Here is a 13013-nt window from a genome sequence, read left to right as displayed (position 1 = left end):
GGCATTTTGCTGTGGGGTCGGGCCGCGGATGTAGAATCAATTTTTATTTTGCAAAAGCGAGCTATTCGAGCAATATATAACTTGCCCCGTCGTGAATCTTTGAGAGAACTTTTTAAAACTATAAATATTCTTACAGTGCCTTCTCAATTCATTTACGAAAATATTATGTACGTAAGAAAAAATCAACAATTGTTTGAAAAAAGAAGCGACAGACACAATTTTAATACGAGAGGTAAAAATAAGTTGGCTATACCGCAATTCCGATTGTCCAAAGTGCAGAAATCCTTCATGGGTTTTTGTGTTAAATGTTATAATAAACTACCAACTACCATACTGAATCTGAACGAGAAAAAATTTAAATCTTGTATAAAGCGTGAACTGTGTAAACAGGCATATTATAAACTGTCAGATTATATTGAGGATAAAAATGCGTGGCAGCATGTTGGTCCGGCTCCACTGGACACTCGCTCACACTAGACAATGCTCAAATACGATCACTAGTTACACGTTAACTTAAAGTATTAATTTATTCCAATGCAGTCTAGGGATCCTGTGGCATCAAGCAGATATTTTTTTTATGTGAAAGATTAAATTATATATTATTATTATTTGTATAGAAGCATTATTTCAAAATTGTAAGTGTACATATGTGGGCACTATGTTTGAAATAACCCGCTATTTTATTTTCTTTACAAATTGCTTTTATTGTCCCGTTAGTTTTGGCGTATTGTAGTTACATTGTTCCTACATATATATACAATAGATAAACAGTGTATCAGAGAAATTGTAAAAAACTTCTTTTTAAAAGAGTAACGATGGAGTTTCTTGCTCGTTCTTCTCCATTCGAAGCTACACTTTGGAACGAGCGCCTAGCTTCACTGACAGACAGACTGACGGACAATTCAATTTGACGTTTCAAAAGTGCCTTATTTAGGATTAATTGAAATAAATGCTTTGACTTTGAATTGAATTGTCCATAAAAAGCCAAAAACCAAAATACATAAATGGTTATTAATCGAACATTGTAACAAAATATTAATAGTTAGACAAGTTTTTAATAGTTACAATATCGATTTATAAAAAGTGTAGGGATTGTCGCTGACACAAAAGAGTTAACACATTACAAAAAAAAAAACAATGTTTGCACGAAATATTTGAGAATTATTATTCACTTGATGATTAGCACTTTAATTTATAGTAAACACAGACGATCTATTTGATCATTCATTAAGATATTTTTGTTTAGGTTCTGTACATCATGGGATTTATAATACAGGCGACTGCACGGTTGTCGCGGTGGCTGGGCAACTGGCTACCGCGCAACGTGTAGCGGGTCCGATTCACACGGAGCAACTCTTTGTGTGATGAACAAATTGTTGTTTCGGGTCTGGATGTCATGTGTATGTGAACTTGTATGTTTGTAAACGCACTCACGATACATGACAAAAACATAGTGTGCGGCAAAGTTTTTGTAAAAAATATATATAAATTACAAGAGTGATACCACGACCTCACAGATTATGACTCCTCCGTCCCCCCCCCCTCACCAGTCTCCAATCCCTATAATTCCCAATACGTGAATTCCTAATCCCCAGAGGGCTCGCAATTGACTTGTAAGCCACTGGTGTTCTGGGTGTCCATGGGCGGCGTCGATTGCTTACCATCAGGTGACCCGTTCGCTCATTTGGCAGCCTATGCCATAAAATAGTTCTGGCTACACTAACTTTTTGCTATTTGCCTGCTGCATTAAACGATCTCTCTTGAACAGTTCTTCATGCAGTTAAATAAATATATTATGCAGAGAATTATACAGGAATCATTCTCTGCATAGTATCTTATAATATTAGATAAACTACGTTAAAAAACTGACTTCAATACACATTTTTAAATACATGTTTAAGTGCAAAAGATGGAGATTCCAATTAAAAAAATTGTGTAGTACAATAAACCTCTTAATTCTAAAAAATACTATGCTGAAAACCGCATCAAAATCACTTCGGTCAAACATTAGATAATCGCGCACATACATACATACATACAGGTCAAACTGAGAACCTCCTTTTTTCAAGTTGGTTAATAATAGCAATTCAAGCTTCCTTGTGCGAACTGCTAGGGAGTGGAACTCCTTGCCGGAGTCTGTGTTTCCTGATGGGTATGGATGGGTGAATAGGTTGCTTATGGGCAGACGTGCTCCATCGTAGGCCGCATCATCACTTACCATCAGGCGAGATAGCGGCCAAACGTCGGCCCATTTAACATAAAAAAATAAATAAAAAATAATTTTCAATTACTTGTTAACTGGAGTGAACTACATCCTTCAAAATAAGTGTTCTGCGTCATAGTGACCTCATCCTTGACCTTCGAGCTGCGTGGTGGTTCCCACCCCATCACAGATCTATCAGGATGATAACAGCCTGATTTATAGTCAGATTGTACTGATTTCACAAACAGCCATAACGGACCCGCCCAAAAATGCTGTCATATTTTTTGTCACGATTGAAAATTTTTATTAATTGTTTTTATTGCCTTTCATTTCGAAGCCTTCGTTGATAATTGTTCCTGAACAATAAAGTAACAAATTATCATGATTTTCATCATCATTCAGTAAGTGCTTAGTAATCAAAATTACATATAAAACATGATACAATTTACAAGACAATTGGAAAATAAATTAATATCACTAAATATTTTTGGAATCAAAAGCATGATGCAATGAAAATATTAGTCACTTTTGTCCAACATTACGTCGGAACCCAAAATAATGTTGTGCTAAGCTTTTGTTGACGTCGCTAGTTCGTGATGTTAGAAGTCCAAAAATCATCGCTTTAAAAAATAATAATATCCTTTGGAAATCCCTGGACATTGTACATCCGTGTCGTGTTAATTCTACTAAAGCCAATGATTTAGTACGCATACATTGGTTCAAAGCCTTTCCAGTTCCTGTGGGACTTTAAGGAAATCCTCTCTTAGTGCCTTCTAAACTCCTCAAGGAACATGCCAAGTTTCAGCTTTCTCGGAGCGGCGGACTACCTAATGGGTTACCGAGGCTGCGGCTCGAATAGCAGGAGTAGGAACGGAGTGGTTTTTAGTCAGTAAGTCTGACATTCCCTATCACCTCGCCCAATGCGGGAGAAGTTATTGCAGTTTTATATATAGGAAATGAGATAATGTATTGTATAAGAAGTAGTTTTTATCTGTTAAAACAAACTTTATCCTTTATTCCTACCCTTTCTATGTTCAATATTTCATTTATTCCATACTAGCGACTCGCCCCAGCTTCGCATGGGTGCAATGGTGATATATTATGCATGTACTCGTATTATACATAAAAACCTTTCTAATGAATCCCTCTACCTATTAAAAAACCGCATCAAAATCCGTTGCATAGTTTTAAAGATTTAAGCATACAAAGAGACATAAGGACAGAGAAAACAACTTTGTTTTATACTATGTAGTGATACCTAATATTGTATTTTGTCGTTTAATTTCTTTATTAATAATATATTTTTATGTTTTTATATTCCAGGGCTGTCATGTCAAATTAATTTTTCTCTTTCCTTTCTTTCTATTCATTTTAGTTCTATAATTGCATAAAAATTGGTGTGATAGTTAAGGTGTACACAACAAACAGAATAGTTTTCACCCCAACTATTTAGGAGTTTGACTTTGTACGGTTTTGAGTCATGACCCGGTTCTACGCGCCCAATGTGAACGGTCGCTTGGTCGGGCAATAAAATACAGTCAGGATTGTGATATGTAGTGTTTGTGTGTTCGGTGTTCCCACTCAGTGTTGTTCGTGATGTCGCGTTCTGTGGCCGGTTTTATCTTATATCTCTATGTCTGCACCGTCTCAGGTAAACATTATCATTTTACAGTGAACTGGAAAAATGTTCTATTTATTATCAATTTGTTGATTGTTTTGAAAGTGACCGATGTCTGTGTGTAGAGGTAACATTTTAGTGCTGTTTTTAATCTAAACTACATCGTGTTTTTTTAAAACGATATAATATAAAATACGAAATTAAATTAAAAGTGTCATCAGCATAAGTAGTGTCGTATGTTTTCCTTTTCCTTAAATACATGAGTGAGTGATATATAACCTCTTTTAAAATACGTAAACCGGTTGTGTGTATTCGCCATTGTCATCAAAAAAGAACATGACATTTCACACACGTGTATGTTGCCGGCTCGGTGTCAAACGGTACTTAAATACTTATATTAATATTAATATTAAAAAGGTGAAGAAGTTGTTTGTTTTGTTTGAAAGCGCTAGTCTCCAGGGCTATTGATTTGAAGATCCTTTTTATACCGATATGTACTAAACTAATGCATTATTATAAAACTGAAGAGTTTGTTTATTTATTTGAATGCGAATTGAATTTAATTTCCGAAACTACATACATACATACATAACCTGTCTCTTATGAGCATAGGCAGAGACAATGGAACACCAGTATTTCTTTCTTTTCGACGATCAATAGAGAGAGAGAACCGAGCAGCGGTAAAGCCGCGCGAGATTAGCTTTTTTTGTTTTTTTTTTTTTTTTTTTTTATATTGTGTTTAGCTTTTCTCAACGGCTTCATCTGGCGTATCATGCACTGGGTGCATAGAACACAATAATAAGTACAGTGCATGAATAATTGTGGATACTTTTGTAATTGAAATTCAAAATTAAGACGTAATAACCAAACTGGTGAATAAATACTTTTGACCTTGTAAAACTAAATGCTAACAGGACGATAACTTGTGAGTCACAGTCTAGTATTAAATTAGGTAATTTAGATTTGGATTTATACCTATACAGATATATCCTCGTTAGGCCACCTCCAATTTAGGCTTATATTCTTTACGACCTAAGTGTACTTAAAATAGGTAGGTAAGTAAAATTGCAAGTAAGTAGTTGTAGCCCAGAAATTTGGTGAAGTACAATAGTGTATGTATTTTAAGGTAAATTTTATTGCTACCATACGTTAAAATACCTTGACTATATTTGGTCCGTATTTTTTATAATGGAGGAAATTCATGCAAAGCTTTCCTTAGTGACTAAAAACCATCGCGTTCCTACTTTTGCTTTTCGAGCCCGGAGCCTGTTGCCTTGGCCTTAGTTTTACCTGTGGTTTTACACCTAATATTGGTTTGTTTGTCAGATATTTGTCGGAAATTGCTAATCATACCAAAAATAAAAACAAACTTGGTGATAAAAATAATTATTTCCTCTTTCATTTAAAACCTTGATTAGGTTACATTAATAATTTTACGTAACGAGAATTTCTTCTTCTTTCTATATTATTTCTTTATTTTAAGGTTACTACCGTAACTATAAATGCCCATATCCTCTTTATTCTCCTACTGGTATAACCTCTCACAAGATAAGCAAACTCTTCAACTACTTACTCGAGAAATAGAAATAAAAGCATCGGACATGACGTCACCTCGACGCTGTAAGCTTAATTTTCCCTCGCTTAGCAATTCAAAGTCAAAATCAAAGCATTTATGTCAATTAATCCTCAATTCTAGGCACTTTTATATCAAATTGATACTGCCGTGGCTTGGCTGATGTCCCATTACATTTAGATTTAAATTGTTCAACGGGCCTTTGCATCTTCGTACGCCTTCCAAAGGTCCGGGACCCTGTGATATTTTAATAATAATAATCTCACAAAATCATTGGTCAATTTCAGGTCAGCAGTACCCTGTGTATCGCTTGAAGGGTACTCCAACCGACCCAAGCATTGCCATCGGCGTTATATCAGGCGGCCATTACCCAGCGGGCAGCTTCAGTATTGGTTATGGAGAGAGCAGTCCAAACGGGGATGGAGGGCCAGGAGCCGATTATGGTGTGAACAATGGAAATAGAGGAAATGGACAATTATATCCCAATGGAAACACAGGACCTACACAGAATGAAGGTGGTTACGTTCACGGGCAAAATGATATCAATAATTATGGTCAGAATCCTACCCCCGACCAGAATACACGGGTTCAGTATCCTGCCCCCAATAACGATGTTCCACTTCAGAACCCAGGACGGAAGCCAACTCATCCTTACGATGCTGTTTACAACCAAAACAATGATGTTCCCGTCAGAAATTCTGCATCTAGAAACAGATTCTTACCTCGGATCTTAGAATATATTTTTAGTTATTTCTGGTAATTTTTGGTTTTGGTCGTTTTTCATTTTATTTTTATAATAACTATCGTGTGATATACTTACTAAATTAAATAAAAATCACGGTTAAAAGTAGACATAGTAGGTTGTGCGCACGCTGCTTATGATTGCACGCTGATTGTGATTCGAAACTAGTAGAACTCTTTCCATTAATGTACGTGAGTAAACTGTGATTTTTAGTTCATTTATTTTCTAATAAAGAATTATTGTCGTTCGTGGTTTGAAACGCCACACTATACAGCAAGTGTGTTACTAAATTATTATATTATGTCATTGTAAGTCAAGTATACCTTATAGACTTTAACTTGGCCTAGTCAAAAGTTTAAAATACTAAGATCTTTTTTTCTATAAAAACAATAAAATCACCTAACCTACACTCACAGTTACATTTACAGTTGTACCTAGTAACTTTGCCTGTTAAATGACTCATCAGCAGGATGTAGTACGTCTCACGATCGTTATTATAAGAATGTTGTGTATGTAATTCAGTATTTGGGCTTTTAAAAGGTTGTGGAGGTTTTATGTTGCGTGAGCGAGAAGACTGTAAGATTATATGATAGTGAGTGGATAAGACAACGATAAAGCTTTTAAAATTAATGTTTTTATCCCTATTTTTGCTATAAATTGGTAAATTATTTGGATGACGCTGACCTTTAACATTTTGTTTTAACTTGTAACGTCAATAATAATATGTAGTTTATAATAATTGATCTGTGTATAATAATAATATTAATGATATACCCTAATTTCAGTTCTGACTTTTTTTATTCCTAAGCTTTTTTTTTTCATAGATGTATATTTTTTGCATCTGTTACAAATTACAATTAATTTAACCCATGGATTCTTCGTCAATAAATCGATAGACATCTTAAATTGTTTACTCACATCACAGTAACTATACAAACATTGAAAATCGTGGAAAAATATATATTAAAAGTTTACATAGTTTCTAAGTTTTGGACATATTTTGTACATTTTTGTAAAAAAATTATAGCGAGGTATATAGGTTACTCAGCCTTAGCTTTAGTTTAGTTTTATGAACCTTTGGTGTGTTGAAATTAGTCGAGCTTTCGCAAACTGCTTAAAAGGTAAGCTGTTGTGATGAATCAGGTTTTATATACATTTAAACTTTGTTTTAGGTTATAAGATTTATTTTGTAATCTGCCTTTTACACTAAATAAACATTTATTTATTTTATCAATGCGTACATTTGACAGTTTAGCCAAAAATCGGAGGGATAAATTTGTTATGGTCAACTCCTGTGGCAGCACTTCCTGCGAACGCGAAGGCTGCGCCGGAGTCGACGTTGTCTAGTAGTGAGATATCCGCATCTTTTCCTGAAAACGATACCATTAAAATATTAATTATTTATTTTTCTTATAGCACAACGGATATAATTACAATATTTAACATGTCTATGCTCTCTCTCTATCTTACTTGTGCTTTTTGTTGTTGTTATTTTTATTACTTAATATTCCTATTAAATCTTTGACTGCCAATAGAAAACCGTTGAAGGCAAATCCTCCGCTAACGGCGTTCAATGTGTTAATATTATTAATGTGAGAGTTTATGAGGTAAAAATCCACTGTAGAATTTTCTCCTGTATCGTGGGTGCGTTTACAAACATACATGTTCACATACACATGACTCTCAGACCAGGAACAATTATTAGTGGATTAAAAAAACTTCTCTATCCTCGATTTTTTTTTAAAACATAATTTTCATCAGAGACGTGATATAATAACGAAATAAAATTATAAAGTTAGATAAATACCATTAAAAAAGAAATAAAATAATCATTAGTCTATAAGTTACCTGGGAATTCAACTGCAAGTTTATCTTTTGTTTTTACAACTCCATTACTCTCGCCCCCAAATGCAGCCGAGCCGAAACCGAAGTTACTGTTCCTTATCAGCGATACCTTAGTAGTACCTGGAAAACAACAACAACGTCACGCCTTTTATCTTTTATCCCCGAAGGGGTTGGCAGAGGTGCATATTACGGCACGTAATGCCGCTATACAATGTACACCCACTTTTTACCATTTGTGTTATTAGTCCCCATATATACATAGGGCACAATTCCAGATTCCGTAGTCTGAGTACATTGAGTACATTGTATAGCAGCATTAAAATTTTCTAAAACCCGAAAACAGCCACGTATATATATTTTGTCCGACCCGGGAATCGGACCCGAGATCCCTTGAAGTTGCACTAGCGACCATTCGACCAACGATGCAGTAAGTACCTGAGAAAATAAACTAAAATTGCAATTCGCAGCTTAGCAACGTGCTCAGTGTATGACAATAGGCATCTCATCATCATCATTATCATCAGCCGAAAGACGTCCACTGCTGAACAAAGGCCTCCTCTTTAGTCCTCAATGTAGAACGACAAACCACCTCCTGCATCCACTGGCTCACGTACACATTTTTTTTCATAAAAAAATCTTCATATGATTTTTTTATGAAAGAGCTATCTCTTTCACTATATGTATTATAGATGAAGCGACGCGTATTGCGTATTTGTGAACTACTTTATGCAGAGTAGAGTCAATGTTTATTTAACTTCTTTATGTTCTCAAATTGAATTAACTGGTCCAGGGTACGAATTTCATTATTATAATAGTACGAGTACATTTTCAAATACAACACTACCTCTCGTTAAAGCCATGGCAGATAATTTTAGAACACCTTATATCTATATATTGTCATTTAAGACGTGAAGGATATATAAAAGGTATATAAAATTCTAGCTCAATCAGTTGAAAATATCTGCTTCAATATTTAGTTACAAGATACCACTTCAAATCTTAGCCTACATTTATTCATATATGCATACATTACAAGCTAAATAAATTCGTGTAAAAAGAAATATCTGTAGTTTTATAAGATAAATACCTGGGAATGCATAGACGCAGGCGACCAGGAACAAAAATGGTATTACCACTGTGAGACGCACCATATTGACTTGTAAACTTGTATGCAGACAACTGGTTACTGTGTCTCGATTCACGCCGACCTCATATAAATATAAAAACCAATTCGATAACGAGATTCTGAATTTGATTATGATTTAGATGTATAAATAAAAAATAAGTTATCAAAATGTATATAGGTATGAACTCCTTACCGACTGTGCAGTAGGTCCTTTCTTGGTCCCATTTTTCTTGTATGTTGTCTTACATTCATTAATTACTCATATTTATTTTTATATAGTTTACATTATTGCATGTTTAAAATCTTTTTCATCAACCTTAAAGTGTGGGAGAGCCATGCTTCGCCACCGAAAGGGCCGGCTCGACCGGAGTGATACACGGCCATACAAAAAACCAAAGTGAAAGAACTCTTGCGTTGTGTGAGTGAGATTACCGGAGATCCACTCCTTCCTAATTCCCTTTTTCCCTAACAACCCTTTTATTCCTAACTCCCAAAAGACCGGTAACGCACGTGTAACGCTTTTGCTGCTTCGGGTGACCATGGGCGGCGGCGATTGCTTACCATCAGATGGTACGTCTGCTCCTTTACTGGCTTATAACATAAAAAAACCTATAAAAATTGTAAGGAATCCATAAGCTAAGATACGTGATATTAACGACATTTTGACATTTTCTCACATCCTTCTAATGTCTGCTTCGGCTGATTACGAGCAGGATCTTTATGTAATCATCAATAAAAAAAGTCTAAAAATTAAACATCAAAAACTAGTATGAGACGTTAATAAAATGCAATCAATTTCATTGGCCAAGGTTAGAATGATACTTGTATGATTTGTTATAACACAAAGCTATTATTTTAATTAAAAAAATAAAAAATTTACGAAATCCATTGATCTGCAGTATTTAAACATGCTAGCTGGACCGAAGTCGGAGCGTCGCATTCTGCGCGTGCCTCAAAAAGCCACCAGACCATCACAGATGGGGCCCAGTAGGGCTGATGTCTGATCCGGAGCTGCGGACTACCTAGCGGATTTACCGGGACTCCGGCTCGAAAAGCAGAAGTAGGATAGGGGTGGTTTTTAGTCAGAAAGAGTCTGACACTCCCTCTCGCCTCGCCTAAGGCGGGAGAAGTCAAATGATGATATTCCCCCCTTTAAAAATATTGGACCGGAGTTATACCACGACCTTTGTTTAAAACCAACTTACGTTCGTTTAACAGAAAAGACTTTTCCTGAACTCTGCATGGAATTTCAATAAAACTACATTTAAGTTCTACAATAACTATATTTTAATTACAAATATTATTTTATTAATAAATAAATAAAGTCAGTCAATGTCACATTCAAGATCACATTAGAACTTAATTTTAAACGTTTTAGTATAAACATGATAAACTTTTGTGGGCTACAAGGAATTTTACAGCGTAGCAGTGCAACTTTATACGGTCTGATGTAGTATGAAAGAAACAACCCAAATTATTTGTGTCTTTGGGAGAGCCATGCTTCGGCATGAATCACCCGGCTCAACCAGAGTGATACCACGGCCTCACAGAAAACGGACGTGAGACAACGCTTACCCTTCCCAATCTCTTCCATTCCCCATTTCCCAACAACAAATTCGTAACTCCTAAAAGGCCGGCAACGCTTTTGTAACGCCTCTGGTGTTTCGGGTGTTCATGGGCGGCGGCGATTGCTTAGCATCAGATCAGGCGCAAAAAATGGAGAGAGTCAGGCAGTACAATTTCTTGTAGGGAAAATCAATTATTCAAGAATGAACCTTTTCATTACATATCACAAGATACAAAATAAAAATTAGTGACGAAAAGAGTATCACAACACAAAATGAAATTACTAATGCTTAAAATCTGTTCCATCAGAACGCAAGTTTTATAACTTTTGTGTCCAATTATATTTTATAAATTTCTTAGATCTTATTTTTCTTATTTCTATCCCGAAAATGGATTCTTACCACCAAAGATATTGTTCTTTATAACACCAATGCTGATACTTTGATCGAAAGCAAAAGCTGCGCCTGAGTTCACGTTCTCAAGAAGGGTGAAGTCTGGACGTCTCCCGCCTGAAAGTAGTAAAAAAAATTAATGGTCATTCATAGATGATTAAATTTAAAGAAAAAAATGCTTGAGGCTTGCGACTATGAAAGAATTACTGTTAACGGAATCATTTCTTTACCGCCTTAATTTTTTTAAGTCAGGTAATATCCCTAAAACTTTCTCCTAAGTTTCCAAAATACTATGCTGAAATCCGCATCAAAATCAGTTCAGCCCTTCGTGAGATAATAAATCGCGCACAAACATACATACATACAAGTGAACTGAGAACCTACTATTTTTTAAGTCGGTTAAATAAGTTTCAACTCTTTTTAATAAGTATGTAGTTCCTTAATAAACTCTTTACCCGTGGAAAAGAATTGGTGGTGATGAATTCATTTAACTCTGCTGTTAACACATATGAAAGAGATAATTAATATAAAATATTAATAATAAATGCAAAAAACGACAAACGGTAGCTAATAACCTTGGCTAACTAATTCATTACTTTTTTCATATGTTTGATAATGTTTTGGTGAGAAAAAAAAAACATTTGTGAATAATTTTTACCGAAAAAATCACTATTTTTAATATTTTCAATTAGGGGTTCAACCCCCCATATTATTTTTTTGACGATAAAATTAGATGTAGTACTCAGCCTTAACGGGTTAGAAGTCCCACCCCTATCACATTGTATATTTATAAGATGTAGTGCATTATACCTTACCTATATCTTTGAATATGTTAAAATTATTGTTTCCTTCAAAAATGCCAGCAGTTTTACTCTTGCCCGCCGCCAACCCGAAACCGAAGCTACTGTTTCTGATCAAAGATATTTTCGCATTTTCTGGCACTGGAAATATAAAGAAGAGTTTTAGGTCATAGATGGTTTAAGTATATTTTATTGTCGTGGTGGTACGGAGGTTTAAGACGTCCGCTTCTCTTACATGGTGGTGCTGGTTCGAAACCTACCAACGACAAGTACCAATTCGACTGCCGTTCACTTCGGTATTATACACAAAACTTTAAAATACAATAGATACAATATAATATACAAAATGCATTAATTGATTTGAAGATCTATTTAATATTCAAATTATTTAGAAACAAGCCTGTATTTGACGTAAAAATATGACGACGTTGTGACGCCTGTATCTCATACAAAATTCATACAAGATATCTTTTTTGACATTTCTATAAAAGTATTGAATTTGACTTGTAGGAAACTAGCTTATCGTAGATCTTTAACGTATTAATTTACTTATTAATTCACTTAAGTAATTCACGCTTTAAAATTGCATTTTGAACATAACATTGTATGCAATAAAGTGTATAGGTATATTCAAATAAATGAAGATTACTAACAAACTGCGATAGAAATAGAAAGATTATTTGACTATAAATATTTTAATAGATAAAGCCCATTACCTGGAGCTGTGTATACATAGGACAACAGGAACAAAAACAAGCACACAGAACTACGCGCCATCTTGCTAACACAACGAACAAATGAAACTGATCTCGAACTTTGAAGATACTAAATTAGTATAAATATGTTTGACATGGAATTCACTAGTTACATTATTCGGACAGACTTCCTTATAATGCCACAAAATACCTTATAATATATACCGGTATATTGAGGAAAGGTGACAATAATTATTGTTATTTCTTTTAAATAACTAGTTATCGTGAAAACTAGTTTACAATATTTTATGATTATGCATTTAAAAGAATTGAATTATCATAAAGAAAAACAATACCTACCTAATATTAGTGTTATTGAGGTACCTATTGTTAAAATTTTTCTCATACTTTATAGGAATCTACCATTCATTCTTCTTGACCACAGAAGTTCTT

At 34.6% G+C, this 13013-nt stretch overlaps 2 protein-coding genes across 2 annotated transcripts; one reads left to right on the top strand and one right to left on the bottom strand.

Annotated features, from left to right (window-relative positions):
* The first annotated feature begins 3687 nt into the window (after positions 1-3687).
* Positions 3688-6920, top strand: LOC118279220 (uncharacterized). Its single transcript, XM_035598809.2, has 2 exons — positions 3688-3854; positions 5682-6920. Exons 1-2 carry the CDS (start codon positions 3800-3802, stop codon positions 6152-6154), a joined length of 528 nt encoding a protein of 175 aa, XP_035454702.2. The 5' UTR covers positions 3688-3799; the 3' UTR covers positions 6155-6920.
* A 3450-nt stretch (positions 6921-10370) lies between these two features.
* Positions 10371-12750, bottom strand: LOC118274922 (uncharacterized). The gene is made up of 3 exons (XM_050699154.1): positions 12582-12750; positions 11881-12006; positions 10371-11182 (listed from the first exon to the last, which is right to left on the bottom strand). Exons 1-3 carry the CDS (start codon positions 12640-12642, stop codon positions 11052-11054), a joined length of 318 nt encoding a protein of 105 aa, XP_050555111.1. The 5' UTR covers positions 12643-12750; the 3' UTR covers positions 10371-11051.
* Positions 12751-13013: the final 263 nt, after the last annotated feature.

The sequence above is a fragment of the Spodoptera frugiperda genome, chromosome 15 (genome assembly GCF_023101765.2).
Source record: "Spodoptera frugiperda isolate SF20-4 chromosome 15, AGI-APGP_CSIRO_Sfru_2.0, whole genome shotgun sequence".
NCBI classification, from domain to species: domain Eukaryota; kingdom Metazoa; phylum Arthropoda; class Insecta; order Lepidoptera; family Noctuidae; genus Spodoptera; species Spodoptera frugiperda.
Note: the sequence above shows the minus strand (reverse complement) of the source record. Positions and strands in the feature narration are given on the sequence as shown.

What these genes read in the sequence shown, in the direction of transcription:
- LOC118279220 (XM_035598809.2), top strand. Translation starts at nt 3,800, where the DNA reads ATGTCGCGTTCTGTGGCCGGTTTTATCTTATATCTCTATGTCTGCACC. An exon ending in CTATGTCTGCACCGTCTCAG is followed by an intron (nt 3,855 to 5,681) that starts GTAAACATTATC and finishes GGTCAATTTCAG; the next exon opens with GTCAGCAGTACCCTGTGTAT.
- LOC118274922 (XM_050699154.1), bottom strand. Translation starts at nt 12,642, where the DNA reads ATGGCGCGTAGTTCTGTGTGCTTGTTTTTGTTCCTGTTGTCCTATGTA. An exon ending in CTATGTATACACAGCTCCAG is followed by an intron (nt 12,007 to 12,581) that starts GTAATGGGCTTT and finishes TTATATTTCCAG; the next exon opens with TGCCAGAAAATGCGAAAATA. An exon ending in TAACATATTCAAAGATATAG is followed by an intron (nt 11,183 to 11,880) that starts GTAAGGTATAAT and finishes TACTACTTTCAG; the next exon opens with GCGGGAGACGTCCAGACTTC.